This window comes from Gadus morhua, chromosome 5 (assembly GCF_902167405.1).
Source record: "Gadus morhua chromosome 5, gadMor3.0, whole genome shotgun sequence".
NCBI classification, from domain to species: domain Eukaryota; kingdom Metazoa; phylum Chordata; class Actinopteri; order Gadiformes; family Gadidae; genus Gadus; species Gadus morhua.
Genome location: NC_044052.1, coordinates 11,334,897 through 11,358,591, shown reverse-complemented (window position 1 = coordinate 11,358,591; position 23,695 = coordinate 11,334,897). Strand labels below are relative to the sequence as shown.

The 23,695-nt window shown below is 42.0% G+C and overlaps 2 protein-coding genes across 5 annotated transcripts; one reads left to right on the top strand and one right to left on the bottom strand.

The window, feature by feature from the left end:
* The first annotated feature begins 43 nt into the window (after nt 1–43).
* flvcr2a (FLVCR choline and putative heme transporter 2a) lies at nt 44–21,724 on the top strand. 3 transcript variants are annotated; one of them, XM_030356297.1, is made up of 12 exons: nt 8,582–8,678; nt 9,631–10,610; nt 11,904–12,045; nt 13,806–13,946; nt 14,433–14,500; nt 14,926–15,029; nt 16,030–16,140; nt 16,397–16,502; nt 18,004–18,115; nt 18,450–18,514; nt 19,436–19,555; nt 20,497–21,724. In XM_030356297.1, exons 2-11 carry the CDS (start codon nt 10,053–10,055, stop codon nt 19,529–19,531), a joined length of 1,503 nt encoding a protein of 500 aa, XP_030212157.1. In that variant the 5' UTR covers nt 8,582–8,678; nt 9,631–10,052; the 3' UTR covers nt 19,532–19,555; nt 20,497–21,724. The 3 variants fall into 3 exon arrangements, with proteins under 3 accessions (XP_030212160.1, XP_030212157.1, XP_030212159.1); XM_030356300.1 differs by lacking the exons at nt 8,582–8,678; nt 9,631–10,610 and adding an exon at nt 44–1,046; XM_030356299.1 differs by lacking the exon at nt 19,436–19,555 and having other exon boundaries at nt 8,613–10,610.
* Nucleotides 21,725–23,617, bottom strand: erg28 (ergosterol biosynthesis 28 homolog). 2 transcript variants are annotated; one of them, XM_030356318.1, is made up of 5 exons: nt 23,471–23,617; nt 23,081–23,236; nt 22,592–22,682; nt 22,357–22,475; nt 21,725–22,209 (listed from the first exon to the last, which is right to left on the bottom strand). In XM_030356318.1, exons 2-5 carry the CDS (start codon nt 23,214–23,216, stop codon nt 22,121–22,123), a joined length of 435 nt encoding a protein of 144 aa, XP_030212178.1. In that variant the 5' UTR covers nt 23,217–23,236; nt 23,471–23,617; the 3' UTR covers nt 21,725–22,120. The 2 variants fall into 2 exon arrangements, with proteins under 2 accessions (XP_030212178.1, XP_030212177.1); XM_030356317.1 differs by having other exon boundaries at nt 23,081–23,252; nt 23,471–23,596.
* Between the last annotated feature and the right edge of the window lie 78 nt (nt 23,618–23,695).

The following is a 23,695-nucleotide window of genomic DNA, read 5'->3' as shown; positions in this document are numbered from 1 at the left end:
TCAAGGAATGATTAGCTGTAGTAAAAGGAGCCATTATTCTTAGGAATTTATGGATTATCATAGGCAGCCAATTTATAATATTGCACAGTAGTATTGTCTTGTTTGAGTAATGGTTGGGTAGGCATACTTTCAAAAATATTGACTGAGGAGAGAGGCAAATATTGACTGAATAATACACCACTTAGGGTAATCATAAACAAAGTCACCTGCTCTCTTCTCATTGGTTGAGTTTCTAGTTGGACGGAGTTAGGACTTGGGTCTGGGGTGCCCAATAAACGGGACTCCTTCAAAGAAACAGCCGGCAGCAGAACTTCATTGGACGAAGGAAAGTACTTGAGTTAATGAGTTAATGCTGTCTCTAATGCTGAATTTTCTTTTCGTCAAATATGTTCACGTCTCGTGATGCTGGGGAGAACCATACTTTTTGATGGTTGCTATAGCAAAGTTTTGGTTTTTCTATATTCAGAGTTCGAGTATTGAGGGCGCTATTTATAATCAGTGGTTTCGTAATTATTATAATTTGTTGCTGGAGCGAGCAGACTGGGTGTTAATAGCCTACCAGAACAAACAACGGAACGCATTTGGGATTAGGAAACACCATGCCTCCAACACAGTTGACCAAACGACGCTGGGCGATGCTGTTTCTGTTCACCAGTTACTCCATGTGTAACGCGTTTCAATGGCTCCAGTACGGAATAATCAATAACATATTCATGAGATTCTACAACGTGAACTCGTTCGCTATAGACTGGATGTCAATGTTGTACATGCTCACCTACATCCCCTTCATATTCCCGACCATCTGGCTTCTGGATAAAACCGGACTCCGAGTGATGGCCATCGTGGCTTCTTCTATTAATTGCCTTGGAGCCTGGATAAAGGTGGCCAGTGTCAAGCCCGATTTATTCTGGGTCACGATGCTGGGCCAGTTTGCTTCTGCCCTCGCCCAGGTGTTCATACTGGGAATGCCCTCCCACATCGCGTCGGTCTGGTTCGGCCCCGATGAGGTCTCATCCGCCTCCTCCATTGGAGTCGCAGGGAATCAAGTAAGTAATCTGCCACCCATCATGTGTTCTTCATCAATAACGTCGTATAATAACATGGGTAACCCATGTTATCAGTTCGTTTATTTTTCGGGTGAACCTCAAACTTAAGTCAAAGTCCCTATCAAGCTATATGAGGGTCATTATGTTTGGCTTACAGAAATTTTATTATGGGAAGGCTTACAGAAACATCAAATGAAAAGCAGAAGTAATGTTCTGTATAAAATATGATACCAAATGAAGGGCGCAGAGTGCGCAGGGGGTCAGAGTATTCTCTCTCTCTCTCTCTCTCTCTCTCTCTCTCTCTCTCTCTCTCTCTCTCTCTCTCTCTCTCTCTCTCTCTCTCTCTCTCTCTCTCTCTCTCTCTCTCTCTCTCTGCCATGTCATGTGATATTTTTTTCTAATTTCCATTCAATGTATGTATCCAAATGGGTGTGTTATAATTAGGTTGGCATGCAATTCCCCCAGTTTACTTGTAGGTTGTGCTGTGTCTTTAGGTTTGAATACATAACCGAGATATAGGTTAATTTGCGTTAGCCTGTCTTAACCCAGACGTGCGTCCTGAGGGGGGGTCCCCGACTCCCCGGGACAGCCTCTGCTTAGCTAACCGCATCCACTAAACTGCAGATCTTTCCCAGTTTTGCCCTTTTGGACACCCCGTGTCAAAACATATGGTTATTTGCGTTTTCTTCACCAATTTAAACGCGCCGAGCTGCGCAGAGTCGCATCCGAGGTGGCCCAGTCAACAAAGGGGGTCGAGCTGTTCGTCCAGCTGTGGGAACACAAGGGGAATCTGTGGAAGTAATTCAAAGTGAAACTTCTGGACGCACTGTAGAGAGATCTCTGCGCGTGTCTCTCAACCGTTGATGGAGGAGGAGAGGAGGTTCCACCTGACTTCAAACACCACCTCGGTGAAATAGTCTGGACGATATCACCTCAGAGGCTGCGATGCCTCGCGATCGCCTTTGACTTTATCTGTTGATTTACAATCTTTAGTTTTTGTTGAGAAGATCTAATTATCTTCGTTTAACCTGCCTGAATGGGCTTTGGCCCTTAATGCTCTAAACTTGGATTCTGTAGCCGACGGGGAAGAAACGCAAAGTGTTGAGGAACATGCTGACACCACTCCTTTATTCTTTATACGTTTGTACAAACGACGTTGGGGGAGCTGTTTCTGTTCACCAGTTACTCTATGCGTAACGCATGGGTATGGAAGCATATATGTAGCAAAATTCAAATGGCAATGCAATTTGCAATTTGCAATTCAATAAGTAATTACGTTATGCAATTGACAATGCATTATGCAATTTCATAATGTAATTTGTAAATACGTTATTCAAAGTGTATTTTAATATGCAAAGTGACAATGCAATCCTCAATTACATTTGCAAAAGTTATAACAATAAAAATACAATAACATTTTGTCAAATTATTTTGAGTTCCTTTATTCAAATTGCAAAGCTATAGCGTCCCCGTGATTGCAATCCACTTCGCCACGCTCCGTGTGTTGCGATATTCAAATGACATTTCAATCCGCAAAACGGAATCCAAAACGGAATCCAAAACGGAATCAAAAACGGAATCCAAAGAGGAATACAAATAGGAATCCAAAACGGAATCCAAAGAGGAATCCAAATAGGAATCCAAAGAGTAATACAAATAGGAATCCAAAATGTCAATATGCAAAGTGGCAAACGTATCAGCCAGCGTCTGGACGTCACTTTCTATTGTCTCCAAGGGTATCTCCACGGTAATAATAATAATAATAAATTTAATTTAAAGGGCGCCTTTCAAGACACCCAATGTCACCTTACAGAGCATAAAGTTATCATAAATGGTTTAAAACAACACATTGTGGAAAAATAATAATAATAAATAAATAAATAAATAAAACAAAAACAAGACAAAACAAACCAACAATCAAGACAGTGATCAGTTAGACGTTGTGTGCGAGTTTGAACAGGTGAGTTGTGACTTGAAGGTTGTAATGGTGTATGACTGTTTTATGTGTGGGGGGAGGGAGTTCCAGAGCCTGGGTGCTGAACAGCTGAATGACCGGGCACCCATTCGTAATGAGTCGTGATGTGGGGATACATAGTAGTCCAGCAGAGGTTGAGCGGAGGGAGCGGGAGGGAGTGTATTCTTGGAGGAGGTCGCAGAGGTAACTGGGGGCTAGGTTGTGGAGAGCTTTGTAGGTGAGGAGTGGGTGGAGACGGTGGGTCTCCCGACCCTATGTCTTGCACCCAGTGCCTGTAGCACTTGGGAAATCTTTGTGTATACCACACTGGCGTCAAAACGTACCAGTGAGGATAAGTCGTCTATCCTATCTCCCAGAACACGCACTCTATCTACTGCATCTGTGTCTTCAACTCGATTGTTCTCCACATCATCGGCCAAACTTCGGAGCATATCAATAATCTCCATTGGTGACCATGGACCATAGGCTACGAACTAGAAGGGAACAAGGAAATTACGAGCAAGTGACGTAGTTGCCGCCCAGACACTGATTGGCTGATACGTTTGCCACTTTGCATATTGACTTTTTGGATTCCTATTTGTATTCCTCTTTGGATTCCTATTTGTATTCCTCTTTGGATTCCTCTTTGGATTCCTCTTTGGATTCCGTTTTGCCAAATCTTTTGCAAAGCGTTCGTTTTGCGGATTGAAATGTAATTTGAATATCGCAACACACGGAGCGTGGCGAAGTGGATTGCAATCACGGGGACGCTATAGCTTTTCAATTTGTATAAAGGAACTCAAATAATTGGACAAAATGTTTCTCTATTTGTATTGTTATAACTTTTGCAAATTGAATTGAGGATTGCATTGTCACTTTGCATGTTAAAATACACTTTGAATAACGTATTTACAAATTACATTATCAAATTGCATAATTAATTGTCAAATGCATAATGTAATTCCAAATTGCATTGCCATTTGAATTTTGCTACATATATGCTTCCATACATGGGGGAAACACTGTACGCCTATGTGCACAGTTAGTAGGCTACGCCCAATGTTGTAAAGATACAACCACGTTCAACAAGTCATTTTTAGAATGAGTGTTTTGACGACAGATAACAGCTCTGTTAACTGTTAGCTAATTGATAGTTTATGCTTATTACTGTATTAAATAATGTTAATTAATTATAATTGTTGTACCCATGTTGTAAAGGGTTCCCTATATATTAAGTTCTTATTTTTTATACTGTTTTTATGTGTCAAGTAGGTGGAAAACCGTCACAGGAGTTTTATTTCTACAATACTCAAATATATTGGGTTTTAGTTGTATATTGATTTTAGGGTGATGATATGTGGCACATTTCTGGGTTGTTTTTGTCATGAGTCCAGTGGTGCAGACCAGAGGGGGAACCTTGCAAAATAAGATTAGCTGTGGTCAAAGGAGCCATTATTTCCATCAGCAAGGAATTTATGGATTAATACAGCATAGCTTTCACCCTATTTGATAATATTACATACTGTAATAACGCTGATATGATTAGAAGTGATATAAGTAGCCATGCTATTAAATGTCTGCTGCGAGACAGCGATAGAGACACACAGTATGACTTATTGACTGTATGAGTTCTAGATACAAACCTCCTGAGTGTGGAGAGACACTGAAAGTCAATGAGCATAAGAGACACAATTTAATTAGAACCGACCACAAAGAAACATAAACTCAGGCTAATCAACTCCCATGTGTTGGTTACCTGAACACCAACTGGACCGGCTGTACTTTTAAATAAAGAGGATGTCATTAGAGGAAATCTGGGAGGCAAACATTCTTTGATCTGAGGATAGCGATCTCCTGAGACCAAGTAAAGTCTGTAGAATGTAGTTTAAAACTAGCTCAAGAACATCATTCACTCTTCAGAGGCCTTGGACAAATTAAGAGATACAGTCAAAGGGTAACAGTTGGTAACTGGTTAAGGTCATACCAGCGGGTGGCACAAGGTTTGAGACAAGGTTATGATGTAAACTCCATATATTGTTCACTTTTCATAATTTAAGCTTTGTCTTCTCCAGGTTGTGTTACCTAGCCAACCCATCTGTTAACTAGTTCCCCTTGTTCATCTTTTGCCTGGGGTGAACCAGTCATGCGAAAGCAGTGACCCCCTTATGTATATGTCGGCCTTTGTCTGTTAAGGCCTAAAAAAAATTTTTGTTTGGTTCCGGTTTCCGACCGACCCTGTCAATTTATGTGCGAACCAAATTATTTTATGAGTTTTATAAAAAAAAAATATATATATATATATATATTTTTTTTTATGTAATTACGTTTTGGTACAGCACCTCTATAATTACGTTTTGGTACAGCACCTCTTCATTCTGTACAAGGATGAGCGAATTTTCTCGTTTTTAAATGAAAACAACCTACCTATCATTCGCTGCCGCTGGAAAAAATAAAATAAAAAAATAAAATAAATTCCCTACCTACCTATGACCTCAACTGACAACCAACAGGAACCAAACTTTTTTTTTTTTTAGGCCTAATAAAGGTAACGGCTCACTCGCCAACCTTTTATTTATACACCCCACCCTTATTGAACGACAACGCCCGTAAATAATGATGACGGCCGGTTCAACCGGTTGCACACTGATGACTTATTAATGCACAGCAAGTGTCCATTCTCACCCAACACAATAGTCCAATCTGACTCATCAAGCTAAGTCTGCTTGAACCAGCCCTTGTCCACACACTCTCACATACCCACAACACCACATTGAGGCTGGGGAGAAACTCTTCTCAGGGTTAACATACCTCATCTAAAAAACCAACCCCTCCCCAGGCTGACTCAGCACCCCACCCTCCCCCTCCAACCTGGAGGCCGACGGCCTGGGCTGGTGGAGGTGTCGGTGGACGTGGCAGGGGTGTCTGGACGGGCTGGGTGGAGGTTCAGCAGTGGCAGCTCCTCGGAGGGCTGGTGGCAGCCTGTGGTATTCTCCTGGCTGTAGCCATCACGTCACACACTCCCACAGTATAGATCTGTTTGGTGAGAGCGCAGGAATCGCTGGCCCTTATGTATGTATCTCCCACCTTTGACGTAAGAAACTGTGCCCCCCTTTCCCTTAGGATAATAGCCCTCTGAGGAGGGGTTGAAACTGCGTTAACAGACTCAGTGAAACTGTTCTGGGCTCACTCTGCTGGAGGGGAGACTGGTGTATCTACACATTAAATAGGGGTATTTTCTACAACTATGATGTGGCCAGTGCTTTTTTTGCTTTTAGAAGTCTCATCTGTCCTAGTAGTCACAATTTCTTGCCATAACAATGTCTAGCCAAACCAATGAGAATTTATTAATCAAGATATAGATGATGTAGGTGATGAAATATTATAAAAAGTGAATGAAGGTGTAGCATGTATTTCAAAGAATTAAGATTGTGACGAAGAAAGACATCAAACATGAGAGAGACTTTGACAAGTGGTCAAACTATCAGAGTGCAAATCAGAGTGCTTACAGAACGCTATGGATCACGGGAGTCCAGGTATTTTTGGAAATATAGGCTACAGGAAATGATCACTGCCTATGTCTTCCGCCACATTAGAAATAAAATGTTAACTTGGTTTTGTTAACCTCTCTTTGAAGTCGTGAAAGCCAACGGAAACACATAAACCAACATCTGAAAACGGGGGGAATCAAGCATTTTGTCACTCTCCAAGGAGCAATGACAAGACCGAACAATTTCACAGATCAAAAAACGTTCAGAGCAGCTGCCAGCGAAGGACATACAGTAGGAGAAGGAACTCCTTATCTGATTAGATGACAACATCTTATCTTTAGTTGAGGATTGATTGTGAACATTTTATTTCTAATAGATTATTGAGTTTGAGACTTTATAAGTAATATAACTTTACCCTAGAGATATAAACTATAACAAAAGCACATTAAACCAGGAACGTTAAACAACACATAAGTCCACATAATTCAAAGATGGGTAGCCTATGGCTATCTTTCAAAAATGGGCGTATTGATTGAGAAATACAGATACCTTCAACATTTTTTAAACGAATCAGCAAGGGAGACGAACCGATTAATCAACAGCAGTTAGAAAGCATTCTCGGTATTCTGGGGGATTGAGTGTGAGTGGATTACGCCGTAGCCCGTTTCATCATTCACAATCACAATGGGGTAGGGGAGCCCTATGCATCCATTCTTATAGGTGGAGTAATGTAGCCAATGAACTGGATTTGTTTTTACGCGGCAGAAGTAGGCCTGCTTGAATGAGCTGTAACCGTGGAAACGACAGTGTGGAATCATTATTATCTTTATGTTGGAGAGAGCAGTGGGCTTTTGTAGATTGAGGATCTTACTTTTTATTTTCATGCAATCGATGCAGTGAGTGAAGTAGTTGGAATCTGTTGCCTATAATTTCGTTTAAGAAGGCCTATTTATAGCAACTGGGAAATGGATGTTAAGGCCGATGCAAACGATAAAACAATTGTGGTATTAGGCAAAAACATGCGTCCTGTGGACACACAGTTGTACAAGCGACGCTGGGTGATGTTGTTTCTCTTTACCAGTTACTCCATGTGTAACGCGTTTCAATGGATCCAGTACGCAATAATCAATAACATATTCAAGAGATTCTACAACGTGAACTCGTTCGCTATAGACTGGATGTCAATGGTGTTCATGCTGACCTACATCCCCGTCATATTCCTGGCCATCTGGCTTCTGGATAAAACCGGACTCCGAGTGATGGCCATCGTGGCTTCTTCTATTAATTGCCTTGGAGCCTGGATAAAGGTGGCCAGTGTCCGGCCCGATTTATTCTGGGTCGGGACGCTCGGCCAGTTTGCGTCTGCCCTCGCCCAGGTGTTCATACTGGGAATGCCCTCCCGCATAGCGTCGGTCTGGTTCGGCTCCCAAGAGGTCTCCACCGCTGTCTCCATCGCAGTCGCAGGGAATCAAGTAAGTTTGCGTTGAGACACATGTGCGTTCAGTCTGCAGCCTTTCTGCGGTCTACTTTTTGCCATGTTATTTATGGGCTTGCTGTGGTTTTTGCACGGACGTCCAAGTAGGCTGACGTTTCTATAATATATAATGTAACCTATAGAATATTATATCCTATTTTACCTATTTCTTTTATTATTTAATTTGTCTTTCCTCTCAAACCGACTTTTGGGTTTGCAACTCTTGTCTGTAGATGAGAGATGCGTAAAGAGTAGATGCGTAAGAGGATGTTATAATAATAATAATAATAATAATAATAATACATTTAATTTAGAGGCGCCTTTCAAGACACCCAAGGTCACCTTACAGAGCATATAGTCATCATACATTTTTTTAAAAAACAAGACATTGTGGAAAAAATAAATAAATAAATAAACATAAGCAATAAGAAATAAATAAAACAAAAACAAAAAAACAATCAAAACAGTGATCAGTTAGACGTTGTGTGCGAGTTTGAACAGGTGAGTTATGAGTTTGTGTGTTATGACGTGCGTGTGCGCGCGCACGCACGCGCACACGCATGCATGCATGCAAGCACAAACAGACGCGTGTAAACAAAAAAAAACACGCACTGCATTTTACAGCGAACCAAGTAAAGGAAATGACGTGTGGGGCGTTCCGCTGTCGTGGGTATTCAGTGTTGCTGCTGTAGTGTTGGTCAGGCTGTTGGCTCGAGGTATGTGAGGCTCTTATTTTTCCCCTCACTCAACTCCGGAGGACTTTTATCTTATGAAGCTCACACTCCGAATAATCAGACTTCAAACAAAGTGCATCCAATTGCGTTAGTCAGCTGTCGACGTCTTGGTTCGATGTTGTGTTCAAAAAACTTTATCAAAAGTCTATAATAGCTAATATCGTGGTTTGTTTGGGCAGTTTTGTAGGTGGGGTAAACATAAAGTGACTAACTCTCTTGACTTAAGCAATGTGTTAGTTACAAACCATGATGACGCTGCTTTTCTGCGGGTTTTCTGTCTGTTCGGTTGCAGGACACACAGCGTTAACACTAGAGAGACACGAATCACAAGACTCGCATGCACTGGCAATCGTTACAACTGCCGATAATGTTTAGTTTATTGTGAATATCGTCCGAGTTTTCCACTGGTAAATGATAGGATATGCTTTTGCTTTATTTTTTTCATCCTCATTTTTGGAAGTAACCGGGAGATAGAAATGAAGTGAATTCGCGTAAGAGCGCTGCTAAAATATATTTTTTATCAAGTGGACATAGACATTCAGTAGTGTAACAAACACATGATGTAGCTTGTTCATAGCAGAACCCATGTAAATATTAACAACACGGAAGAAGGTTAGTTTCTTCATGACTTGGGACCTATCATCCTATAACGTACAGGCCTATGACACTTTCTATCAAAGGTTTGTCTACCACTACGAGTGTGAGAGAAACATGAACATTCTCAAGTTTTCAAAAGAGTTTGTTTCTCATGCCAAAAGTACTATATTTTCAAACCATTTTTTAATCTTCTTCAATGTCCAACGGACGTCAGCATATGGTGCATATATTTCTGATGACCCTGCAGTCTGTGGAGTGTCATTCTCAGTGGACTTTTGTTTCTCTGTCTTGCCTTCCCCTTTTTCTTCCCACCATAATTGCCTTTCACATAATAAAGAATCATAGTTACCATGTTTCAATAGTAATAGTTGAGTTACACACACCAGGTGTCCTCGAGTAGTGCAACCTAGAAAATAAGGCTGGCGTCTCTAGAGATGCACAAGTTCTACCATTATTTTGTCACATGACTTTTAAAGTACACTGGCCAAGTGTGTCAGAGCAAAACAGGCTTGGCTTGTTCAGAGCTCTGGAACACCACACGCTGTATTTAAACTATTCCCCTGAATTATCAGCAGTTACTATTCAGGAAGTCGTGTTCAGGAGCACCTTCTGTGAGCTAACTCAAAGACAAGAGGGTACTTCTTTCTCAAAAACTCATAGAATGGAGGAATAGCTATTCTGTACTTACGAGTATCCAAACATCCAAACTGGTTGGATAGTAATTCCCAGGCCTTAGTGGTAGACTCTCACCCTGAGCGAATGGAGCGAGGAAACGAGGTGGGAAATTACCACCAGCTGAAGGTGGAGGAGGATGAGGAGGATGGGCTATCCACCGTGCCCTCTGCCCCAGACGGCTCTCCTCTCTTCCCCCTCATGGAGACTCGGCTGTACAAACGACGCTGGCTCATGCTCTTCGTCTTCGGCACGTTCTCCATGAGCAACGCCTTCATGTGGCTTCAGTACAGCATCATCAGCAACATCTTTGTGCGTTTCTACGGCGTGAACGCCATCTGCGTCGACTGGCTGTCCATGATCTACTTCCTCACGTACATCCCGCTCATCCTGCCTGTCACCTGGTTCCTGGACAACCGCGGGCTCCGGGATGTGGTGGTGGTGGGCTCGGCCTTCAACTGCATCGGAGCCTGGATCAAGACGAGCACGGCCCACCCCGACATGTTCGCCGTCACCTTCCTGGGACAGTTTGTGTGTTCGGTGGGCACTGTGTTCCTCCTGGGCATCCCGTCCAGGCTGGCCTCCTTGTGGTTTGGCCAGCAGGAGGTTTCCACCGCCTGTTCCATTGGCGTTTTGGGAAACCAGGTGTGTCTTCGTATCCACTGCGCTCAAATAGGCTGCATGCCAACTTGTGTTGACCTCAGTGTACCGTGGTACTCTTCTGAGTTGGTGTGTATGAGCAATGCTTTGCAAAATAGGTTACTGTGGCTGTATTATGTGCGGGATGTGGCTCAGCACTTTTTCCAAGAGCAATGCTTTGCTTAGGGATCTTTTCTTTGCCCCCATCTGCCCTCCTTAACGCATGATCGCTTTCCTTTGATGTTTTTTCCCTTGCAAAAACTAATTTCTTCCTCCTCTTAATACAATCTGTTTCTCTTAAGTCACTGGGATTCCAGAAGTGAATTTCTCTCTCTGCTTGGGTAACACTTGGGGTAAAGCACAAATTACAGCCAGTGGCCCTCCCATCAAAGAAAGTTGTCACAACGCACTTTCTGCAATGTTTGGTCTACTTTTGGAGACTGCCTCAAACATTACACAAGAGAGTCCCTATTATGGATGGTGTTTGTGAAAATATTTGAACCTATTGATGGGGGAAATTGTTTACTTTAACCTGATTTGAGTAAAAGTCAGCGGTATTTTTAATTCAAATTAGGAGCCAGGACAACTGACTTTTCAACACTCAAACCTCTGTCTCCCAACGATCACACTCCTTTGGCTTGGGTGAATGCATGCTACAAGTGTCCGTCTCAGTGATCTAAGCAGAGAGCCCTGTGTTCCTTCATTAACTGAACTACATTACTAGATGACGAGCTGGGACGTGGTTGCGCTGCTCATATTGAGAGGGTGGTGCCTTGTTCACAACAGGGGACCTACATCTCGGGACAAAGAGAACATTGGTTAACGCAGAAGAACAGTTCCTCAGCAGATTTGACTCGAGAAGTGGTCGAGTCGTAATGTGTGGTGTAAAAGGAGAGATTGTCTAAACTATGTGGGCTATTTAGCTGCAAACTCATCCCACGTTTTTTCTAATTTGTATCAGGGAAAGACGCGTTCTTGCAGAACTCGACAGGAGTTTGCAGTGCAACCCTGATGACCCTGTCTCTTCCTTTGTACTTTATATAAACTTTCGCATTAATAAAACGGTCTCTTTATAACGCATGCATTTGTTCTGTAGCGCGCACCTGCTGACTGGCCCCAAGCAATGCTTTGTGGTTTGTGCTTTACTCGCTCACAACTTAGATTCCATCTCTCTCTGCTAACATGTTCCATGTTTGCCATACAATTAAGTTGTTTGAGTGGGTCAAAGTGAGTGTGTTGATGTGTCTGGAGATGCTTAAGTTTAATCAACACGTTTTCTGCTTTCCTCATCACCCAAAGGTGGGCATCGCCATCGGGTTCCTGTTGCCCCCCATCCTGGTGCCCAACGTGGACGATGTGGAGGAGCTGGCGTACCACATCAGCGTTATGTTCTACATCACCGCTGGCGTGGCCACCCTCATCTTCGTCTTGGTGGTCATCGGTAAGTCCTCAGAGCACATGCTGAACAGCGTCAAAGCAAATTCTTCTATTTAAATGTTGCTTACTTTGTAATAATCCCACAGTCCAGACAATCTCTGATTCCTTTACCCTCCAGTGTGTAGGGAATAAAAAATGTTATTAAATTACGCTTGCCTTTGTGACTTAAATTGTTACAATGGAGATTGTGTAGTGCTAGAAGCAAAGACACACATTGATTTGTTTGAGGTATTCTTTTCTGGTGTTGGTTGTTCTTCACCCGCTCACCGGTCCTCCCACTGTTTCACACTGTCTGAGCTTCGTTGTCTACAACTGCCCTGTACAACCCACTGGGCGAGCAGCAGCCATGGTAATCGGTGTAATTGCTGCTTCTGGCCATAACTCAGCTCCGCCCCTAGGCTCAGTCACATCACTGCTCTAACTCCCTCATGGGAGTGGAACTGACCGGCAGTCAGAGAAGCACACCAATGTAACAATGCACCTTGAGAAAGTAGGCCGGTGCCGGTTGACTGTTATTAAGGTTGGGTTTGGTTATGTTAGGTCTGGTTTCTGTTTGGTTAATACAGGATGTTAATCCAGTACTCTCTAGGGCAATCCGTAGATCTTCCATGTGAAGATATTTTTACTAATGCCCATCCAGCAGAGCCTTGTTGCATCAATGAGGGATATAGTGTAATTGTTTGTGCTTGTCCTTCCTTGCGGTCACGCTCAAATGACCGTGTCAATAATTCAGAGAGACATGGAAAGGCAAAGATAGCCAATACGAGTTAGAAATGGAAATGCTCTCACTCTCTGCTCATCTCCCTTTTTATGCTTGGTAACGCAACATAGCGATTGTAATGAAATGACACAAAAGGTGAACTTAACACTTTTGACTGACCATGAACACTTACTGTAATTGAGGTTCCCTAGTGTGTGAAGAAGAAGGACGAGAGTGTAGTTTAATGGGTTCATCTGAGGACAGACTTGTACCGTATCAGTGATGTTTATGAGTTGGCCGGGGAATCGCAAAAACATGTAACTAGAGCTTTGCTTACAAGGCGTATGAGTCAAGTTATGGACATACATCAGAGTAGATGTAATTATTCACCATTGCCTCTTTCCTTTATTTCACTAAACATGTAATGTTAATTACAGGACGTATATTTTAAACATGCAAAGAAATGTAATAATCACTGTCAATTCTTCATTGAGGGCTACAATGTAATATAGAAAATACAAGGGCACAAATGTTGTCAGATGTGTGGTTTGATCATTGAGCGATGAGTAAAATGTCAGGAGAGACGGTACAGAAGTAGGGCAGTAGAGTGTCGTGTACAGAGACAATACCACACTGGGCGGAATCCCGTCCCGCTGGTATTCCTGTGACCCTCTGGGTGGAATCACCTCAGGGTATTCCTGTGTCTCTCTCCTTCGAGGACCAGTTTTTCCACACGAGAGCCACATTAGATTCTTGAAGCCTGCTTCTCCACCTGCTGCTCAGGTGTTGCACACTTGGTCCCTCTGGGGGAAATGGGTAGTATTCCCCGTCTATCACCTTTCCCCTGGGCCTCCAGGGGCGCTGTGCCGGAGCCGGGTTGCACACACACACACACACACCACACCACACCACACCACACCACACACACACACACTGCGTATAAGTTCTTGGTTATATCATCTTCACTGTAAAAATACACAAGGCATTTGACAATAAGTGTGTACTTTGGAGGAGGCTGTTTCCACGTGGACAGAGATGACGTTTGTGGTTGTGGGCCCCTCCAGTGTTCCAGGAGAAGCCGGAGCTTCCCCCCAGCCAGGCCCAGGCCCAGGCCAGGAGCCTCTCCCCGGACCAGTACTCCTACAAGGCCTCCATCGGCAGGCTGCTCTGCAACAAGTCCTTCATGCTCATGGTGCTCACCTACGGTGGGGGTCTCTCTCTCTATCAAACTCCCTTCAAACTATGAGTTAGTGGACAGACAGAGAATCAGACAGACATAATAAACATGGACACAATAATGTATGTTAGGCTGTGGGTGGGTGGGTGGGGGGTCTATTTAAGGATGCAGTCCAAAACATCCTCCATCGATTTGTTTGTGTATATACGGTATATATACGGTACTACTATTATTTTTATTGGCTCCTCTGCCTAGCAGCAGCAAACAAGATATATTATCTATAAAACGTAATGCAATTTAAATAAATATAAATCTTAATGAAAATTGAATAGCAGCAGTAATAATTATTATAATTATAAGAGCAATAGTGCAATAAACATGCTTTCGGTCCTTCACTTGCGGTTACAGCTGATGAGTAACAACTTGTTACATGTAACAACTTGTTACCAACAAGTTGTGTGTGAGAGAAGAGATAATGGAACTGGTAAGATGGTGTTATCTTTGCTCTCTGCAGGGCTGAACGTGGGCTGCTTCTACGCCGTGTCCACGCTGCTCAACCGAATGATCACAGAGCAATACCCGGTGAGTTCCAGCTCCCACTACTGCCTTCCCCATCTCCATCTTCATTCAGGTGCGGGCTATGATGGACTCGGACCGGCTGATCAAGCAATTGGTGTCGTAGATGTTTTAAGGAGTTCTTGATAATGGGATCCCTTGATATTTGTATATCTATCTTTCGGTCAGTTTGTTAATGTTATTATCTCTCCTCTGCAGAAGTATTATTTGGTTAATGCTATGCTCCATGTCAACATAGCGCCTCATAAAAGCAGTATCCTGCCTGGGTTATTTATCTCTGTGAGACAAACCGATTTAATAAATAACCAAATGTACGACTGAGACGCATAGAACAGGCGGTGGACTCCTGTTAATGCGTGATAAACCAGGTCCTTCCTGATAAGATGATGGGTTTGAGAAGGCCACGAGCTAACCTGAGGTTTCCCTCCTAGGGTGAAGAGGTGAATGCTGGTAGAATCGGGCTGACGATTGTCATCGCCGGCATGGTGGGGTCCCTCATCTGTGGAATATGGATGGACAAAACCAAGACCTACAAGTAAGGGGTTTAACTTGATGAACTCTGAGGCTAAACGACTCTCAGACGGGTAGGTGGACACGTGCTGTTTGCTCAAGCACAGACCAACAATGGTTTCAGAGGTGGAAGATAAACAAACACAGTTATCTTGTACACACAGAGCTCTATTCTCAGTCTCTAGACGTGCTTTTCTGGATGAGCCTAAATTAATTTAGGACTGCAGTTAACTTTCCGCTAACTTTGCTGTGCCAGATCCCCTTTCCCTAACACCATATGTCAAAGCTATGCACAGCCGGCCCCAAGGGTTTTTATAGGGAATATGCAATATCTAGGGTTAGGGTTATGTAGAGGATTTTACCTCATTACCTTTTTATTATTATTTATTTTTTGCGAAAATCAGTCCGCTTAAAATATCATGAAGCACATAGTTTCATCCTCAAGGTCAGTTCTTTCTTCATCCTCAAGGACTTCACTCGACACAGTCGATGAAGAAGCTTGTTTGGAGACGTCTCCGTCAATAAAAGCTTTTTCTACAAAGCTGCCAATGGAAGGAATCCTTTGGGAAGGGGGTCTGTGTCTAGCTGTTAGCAACGCTCTTGGCTAGATGGAAGGTGTATTCTGATCTAAGGAAGCAGTGCAATGCAAACCGTAATCACCTGTGCGGCTGGCATTCCGAACCACCTGCTTTTCCTAAAAGCATCCAGTGAAACGTCTAATACGAAAAACAGTGCGTATATATAAATATTATATTATATCTAAACAATCCAAATAAAGTTTTGTGTGTTATTTTGAAATGTGACGATGTTAATATAAAGGGGACTTCTCTGGCCGGTGTACTCTGCTTTTATCCATGACCGAATTCCTCATGCCAACTATATAGTTTGAATAAAATGTATTAAAAGAAAGCGGTTATGATTGCACACAATGCATGTGATTTAAGATGGTTTAAATTGTAATATTCAGCATTGTGAAACCCCTCTACTCAAAGCAACCTTTTGTTTTCTCTACCTTTCTTCTCCAGACAAACCACCTTTGCGGTGTATCTCCTCACCTTCATCGGGATGCTGGTCTACTCCTTCACCCTGAATCTGGGCCACATGTGGGTCGTGTTTCTGACCGCCGCCATTCTAGGGTACGTACTGATGAACACAATGGTGACAGCATCCGGTTGTTTCTATTGGTCTACTGGCATGTAGGCCTGCTGTGAGACAGAAAACTCACTGGTCACCTACATCACAGATATAAAGTCCTGACCTAGAGCCAGCTGTAGGTACAAACTCACTGGTCACCTACATCGCAGATATAAAGCCCTGACCCATCACAAGCTGTAGGTACAACAGTAGGTACACTCGCCTGTAATAATTTGTCTTTGACCCGGGATGATGCAGGTTCTTCATGACTGGATACCTGCCTCTGGGGTTTGAATTTGCTGTGGAGCTGACCTACCCAGAGTCGGAGGGCACCTCCTCAGGCCTCCTCAACTGTTCTGCTCAGGTTAGTGTGTGTTTGGGGGGGAGGAGGGGTGAGAACTGATTGTTCACACTGCCAGTAAACCACTGAAGGTTACGTGTAATTAGTGTAACTAGAGTTTTCAAAGCCATAGCAATAATGTGGAAACCCCAGTCGACAATGTAACAAATTTCTGGACGCATAATATGATAACATTTTGCCTATAATGTTACAAAGTATAACATTCATTCACCACAAATGACTCTTAAAAGCAGTGCCAACATTTAAATAACTTTGAAGCGGTGTGAGAAATACCGACTTTCTACTCCTCATTCACATATAAGGTAATTTAAATTTCGATATGTTGTTCACACATACCGCACATCAGGAGAATATCAGGACTTACATATGTGTCTGAAAGCAGCTAGTGTGTGAGCATTGATTACATTATATAGTCAATTTATGGTAACAGGGGTAATTGTCCACTGGAAAGTGTAGTACACTATGCATGAAAATCAATTATTTAATAGCTTTCACTGTTATTCAGGGCTGAAAAGTGCATTGACATTTTAACTTGCAAGGCAACTACTATTGGTTAGTGGAAAATAATAATTATCTTTGAGATTAAACACCTCTTCCAGTGTCCTGGCCAAGGCAGGCAGCAGTAGCCTACAGTCACACATAGCCTACACACAAAGCATAAGAAAAATAAAACAACTAAAACAGTCCACAGGGGGGAAGGGGGATATCAATATCGCAAGGCATTTCGGGAGGCTCAAGGTAGAGAGATATACTAAGTTTGAGCAACAAAGTGTGAAGACATTTCGGGAGGCTCCACGAGGAGAGTAATATTACATTTGTGCAACAAAGTGTATTCTTGCGGTGGACTCTATAGACATTATTCACCATACTGTGCTATTGAGATGTTTTCGTTGTGTTATAGGGACACTGTCTCTTGGAACGGTTTTTATTTGACAAAATGAACGCCCTGCCGCAATTAATACAGTCTATAGACAGAACGTCTTACCTGGGAGAGTTTGTCGATTGGCGAGCAGTTATGTTTGAACAGCTCTGATGTCCTCCTCGTTGGACCAACACAGGTCTCACTCAACACTAACGACTGCTCCGCCTAGCAGGACATGGGCAGAAGATATCAGCCCAATATGTAGTGTGGCCATACGATACACAAAGAGGACCCTGCTTGGGGCCGCTCAGGTTAAAAGGCACTGACCACGCAAAAGCTGACCACTGTGGACCTTTGCGGACCACTGCCAAATCAGAGGCACAGGCTCTGTTCTGTGACCCATCATACCTCCCAGTCCCGTACCGTTGTCACACAAAATATTGCTCTGCTCGCCATGAGCCTTTGGCTAGGGGGGGATTGGGATTGGGCCCTGGGCTTACGACGGCCCCTGTGTTTGAAATAAAATGACACCTCTTTGAAGTCTACTTATACTAATTTCATGCACCTGTTGATGGGACCAGTGATTTAAAAAAGAAAGTTGTTTTGTCTCTCATGGTAACCTTTGAACAAATATCCCTCCAGCTGTTTGGAATCATTTTCACCATCAGCCAAGGAAAGATCATGGATAAATGGGGCACGCTGGCTGGAAACATCTTCCTCTGCGTCTTCCTACTCATTGGTACCATACTGACAGGTAGAGCACACCTAACCTCTAAAAAAGCTATTTCTGTCTAACATGTCTAACAAAATATATTGTGCTTTTAAATATCAGGATAGGCCCATGTATGCATAGCGTTAACACGTGGCATCCGTGTACTTGCATTGCCCCCTAGTGGCTTAACGATGGTATTGCTTTATTAATGTTTTTCCCATTGAGCCTATAACTTTTTTTTTTATAACGTGTTATCCCTCAAGTGGACACTGATTTTCACCTTCCCCTGTAAACACAAAAATCGTTTACTTTTCCATCATGCCGTAAAACCATGAATACTCGCTGTTTTATTGCCTGCATTGTGTTTTTACAACAGGATTCATTAAGTCAGATCTTCGACGGCAAAATGCCAATGCATCATGTGACCCACAGAGGGGGAGCGTAAGTATACCTGTGTGTGTGTGTGTGTCTGTGTCCACTGTGCATTTGTTTGGAGGAGGTGGGGTGCTCTGTTGCATGGCTGCATACTTTATGGCTGTCTTGGAGCAGACGCTTAATCCTCTGAAAGGAGGTGTGCTGCCTGGTAGCGTGGCTGTCTGATGGCATGGCTGCCTGGTTGCATGGCTGCCTTCAGTGGCATCGGAAGGCTATCTGGGCTGGCTTCCACAATGACAGGCCTCTGAGGTTTCTCCTGCTTTTGGGTATTTGGATGAGCATTGTTACAGCTTTGTTTTGTTTTGTTTTTATTTTGTATGGTGCCAAAAACAAAGTCTGTTTTGATAACATTGCTGGGACACTACTAAACAGGCCAAGATCAAATATGAACATTAACCACACAACCATTTTAAACAAATTAATTCACACTTTGCATGCGCTTAAAAATTTCCCCTATCTTTTCAGCACATTCTGAACTAAAACTAAATGATGTCTCACTAATAAAACTCCCAAGCCTTTGATTTAAAGCTCACTTTTTTCGGTTTTAATTCAAGTTATTATAGATTTACCTACGTTATTTATTATTTTATAATGGGAAGTTACAATTGCTTATGGTAAGTGCTTATAGCTATATGGTGTATAGAAGGTGGTAGGCATAACATATATGGCATACAGGCTATCTACCATATGCTAACTGCTATAGGCCTACCCTGTGCTAATGGATATATACCTGCTATTAATATGAAAGGAAGCACAGGGTGAAAAGCAGTTAGCAAGGGGTAGGCAGGTAAAATATGGTATATAGTGGTTAGCATATGGTATATAGCGGTAAGCATAATGTATGCTAACTTGGGGTTTTGTTGGTTGATGAGAGCTCGGTTCAGGCACCGTGGATACCGGTGCCTGAACCCCAAGCTATGGTTGCAGCCTACAGGTTCCTTGTGTTCGGCGAGGGAGTACGGGGCCACATCATCCGGGGGCCTCTGCAACAGCGCTTATGACACTAGCCCGCCGCCTCATTAAAACAGAACGCACACATATGCTCAGGTAGGGCCTTCTGGTGTCTGATGTTGAGGCAAAACTAAAGACCACATGTTCAAATATCACAAAATACACATTGAAACAAATGACACTTTATCTTTATAATATAATACAGACAGTTCAACTCAGATGAGATACATATTCTGAGAATACCTTTTTAACGATGATAAATACTTTTGTCCAGTGGAATTTTCTCCGCTTTGTAACTTTAACCCCAATGTAAAGGCTGTGATTTAGCCAGGGTTCCGAGCCCAGAGATAACGCCTATTGGAAATCTAGAATGATCTAAGCGGTACCAGACTTTTATTTGTGAGTCGTGAAGGCTAGTCTTCCGTATCGTTCTGGATAATAAACCTCTTAACTCACTGGGGCATGTCTTTGGTGAGGTCATGCACATCTTAACTTATGTACTTTATCCAGTTAAAATGAATGCAGTGATGTGTTCATTTATGAGTTTTTTGTCATGCATGTGCATTAATGTGGTGTTCCGATTGATTAGTATTCTCCTAGGACTCAATGTAGGGTACGTGATTTGACTTATTTAGTTTGATTTATTCAATCAATGATTTATTGATCGAATCATCTCAGATGTTAGTATGTTAGTATGTAAAGCCTTATTTAACCTCGTAACCTAATATAATTTATTATGTAGTAAGTGGTTATGTGATAAATGGTTGGCCGATTCCATTTTATTATTTTCTCCTTTTACTTAGCACTGGACGTCAATGCACATTTAATATTTTAGATATTACTCAAAGTTTTTGACCTCAGTGGAATTTGTGTTTCTGCCAAGGCTGTTGATTAATTGTTTCCAGGTCATATATGTTAATTAGTCGGCACATTAGCTTAATGTTTTGATGTAAGATGCAAGTCAATATGTATTTACATGCATGTTTGATATAGGGAACTATTCTTCATGCTAATCTTATCTTTCATACATTTCACAGAAAAAATCAAGCCTGGATGACGGTGTCGATAATCCTACAACACCGAAAGAGGCCAGGTTGTGAGGCAGACCTGTTCTAAACGTCTTGTCTGAGGAGCCGGACGACTCTTCACAGCCTCAGACAGCATGAAGAAAACAGGCAAATTACTCGGGTGCACACTCAAACATAATGGTGGTGAACAGCAAGCTGCTTTCCCTAAATGCTCATTTGAAGAGGAACACATACAAACTGAATAAGATAGGATTTGTGTTTATACTAAAACTATCATACTGGTTGGACTTGTGACCAAAGTGTCGCGCAATGGCTGCTAAGTAATCCAATCAGATAGTCGGAGTGAAACTCTACCTCGGCAATGAGAAACGACCCCGCCCTAAAGGCTTACGGTTCCATCTTTTCACCAATGGTTTCCCTCCTTATCGGTGAACCCCCGCACTGGTGAAAGCCAAGCCTTTTATCTAGTGGTTGATGAGCTTATTGGCTCAACCATTCTCAGCCATGTAGGAACCGGAGGGTGGCCTTCATACCAAATGCTGGATGGAATAAAGCAGCCATTGGTACAAATGTGTTCAAACTGTCATGTGTAGTAGCATCAGTTGCACTTGTAATTGCACACATAATTTCTTTATGTGTTAGTCCTGTTGGTTTGGGAGTGTTGTCAAATAGAATTTGAAATGTATAATTGTTGACACATTTATTAAGAATGATTGTATTTAAGTGTTCTTTATCTCTTATTTTACCTGCTCCTCGCCAAATTATTTTTCTAATATTTTTAATCAAGTGTTTTTAATATTTTACTGACATTTCGAATCGCTGAATATTCCAATTCTTTACATTGATAAAGGTATTACTTTGTTCTTATTTAAGAATGTGTATTCTAATTCTACTTTAAACACTGCCATTTCTGTGATGGCTGTTTCAAGCACATCACCGGCCTCCTCAAATGAATCAATTACATATCTCTAATCACCTTTCAATCTGCGGGCTAGGCCCGTGCATCTGACTACATTTTAAAGGTGAAACCTAAGTCTGTTTACTATTGTTATTTAAATATGCTGGTGTGGTTGTGTGGGAAATATTCATGTAAACCCATTTACATGCATATGATTCTGAAAAGACAACTTGTGTTCAATCATTTACAGTGGATGCATTTTATGTAATATATTGGTGATATTAATGTAAATTACCTGTTTTGATAAAGTATGAAATAAAAGCAATAATACAACCATAATGAAACTGGTACTCAAAAGGTTTATTGGTGAATATTCTGTGATTACTCTGTAATACACATCAAGAGCTTATATTTCTCATTACCCTTCAAACAATTGGTCAACAGATGGCAACATTTTTCACCAGATACTCCTGCATGTCAAATGTTTCTTGACATTGGCTTTCTTGACAAGAAAGCCAATGGAATTGCATAATCATAACATTCTCAAAACTGGGTTAGGTGATACTGATATTAAATCTAGAACATCACAATACAATACCAAACACGTGGATAAGGTAAAATAAAGTTAAATCCATTATGCAACATGTCCCCAGTCTGACTTTGCTGAGAATCCTGTTGTCAGGCTTAAAGCAGTAACTAGGGCGTGAGTTGGCGGGACTCTTTCCACGTGTTTATTTAATTCCGCTTCTTCTGTCGCACTGTAACTTCTTCCTGGTGTTCGGAAATACACTGGTATCCAATCAGCATCCCCACGATAGAAACGCCTTGAGAGAAACAACCAAAGATATATCAAGTTTATTCTCATTAAATACCTCAAAGTTACGAGTAACGCACTCCTAAAGTCTGCAAATTGCATCTTGGTAAAAAAAAAACAATATTGTGGCGGTAATGCAGTATAACGAAGTACTCACTAGCGACAATAAGCGGTGCCATCACTCCTATGGTGACGGGAGCGGTTTTGTAGATGAAGGCTTCAGACAGGAAGTGACCCAGCGCCAACACAAAGGTCCACAGGGTGATGTGGTAGAGCCTGGCAGAATCACGGCAAGGTTCTTTGTTTTATTTGCATTGGATGAGTTATAGATCATCTCGAATATTTCATCAGACAGAGTAGACTGCTGTAGGCTGTTTGTTGGTCAATATTACGTTTTATTGTGGATGTCGATGGCACACGCACAGCGTATAATAGATGCTAGTAATGTCCAGATTCCGAATGTTCGTGCTTGGAGGCCATTCACTAGATTGGGAAACAAATAAGATTAATAATAATCACTATAATAATTATCATGATTAGAAATTGGTAAACCTTTGTAGGCGTATATTGGTTTGTACTTTATTGGTTATGCAGTACCTAATTTTTAACTACATACCAAGTTTCAGAAATGTTATATAATACATTATATAATATATAAATGCTTAATAATTATACACACACACACACACACACACACACACACACACACACACACACACACACACACACACACACACACACACACACACACACACACACAGGCCCTATGTATACAAATACATATAAACACAAATATAAACACAAATATTTACACAAATTCACATATATTAATGCACATTTTTCCTTTTACTGCTAAAAATACATGAAAGTACGTTTCTCACCAAACTGTGGCATCCCTGTGTAAAGTTTCTCCGACAGAAAGCTGTGGTCCCTGAAGCTCTGCACTGTGTTCCCCATGGCGATGAGCGACACCATCAGCAGCCAGCTCCTCAACACGTTCATGAATTTACTCATCATGACTGGCGAATACGATATACCTGTGGGACGACAGTTCTGTGTCAAATGTGCAACCATTAATAGACAAACGAAATACTAATGATGTTTACCGATGTGCTTATGTTTTTATGAGTTAATGTAAAGAAACATTGCATTTGACTGAACCATTGGAAGTATAATGGACTAATCATACAATTTAGCGTGCTCAGTATATTTAGAGATACATACACATGGAGATATCCATGTTAAATACGAACACGTATAAATTACATTACCTGTTTATTTGTCGCGTTACAATGTCCCCATGTCATAGGAATAAGAAGAATGATGAGATATGAAATGTTGTGTCGCACGGAAAGAGCTGTCAATCCTCGACGTTGAATTCTTCCAATGAGAATGTCCGTAAAATGGCGTCATGGCGTCGCCCCATTCATAGAATGGACGTTCGTTATTTGGTCCCGCCTTGTTTCATCATCCAGCCAATCGCTGCACACCACTAG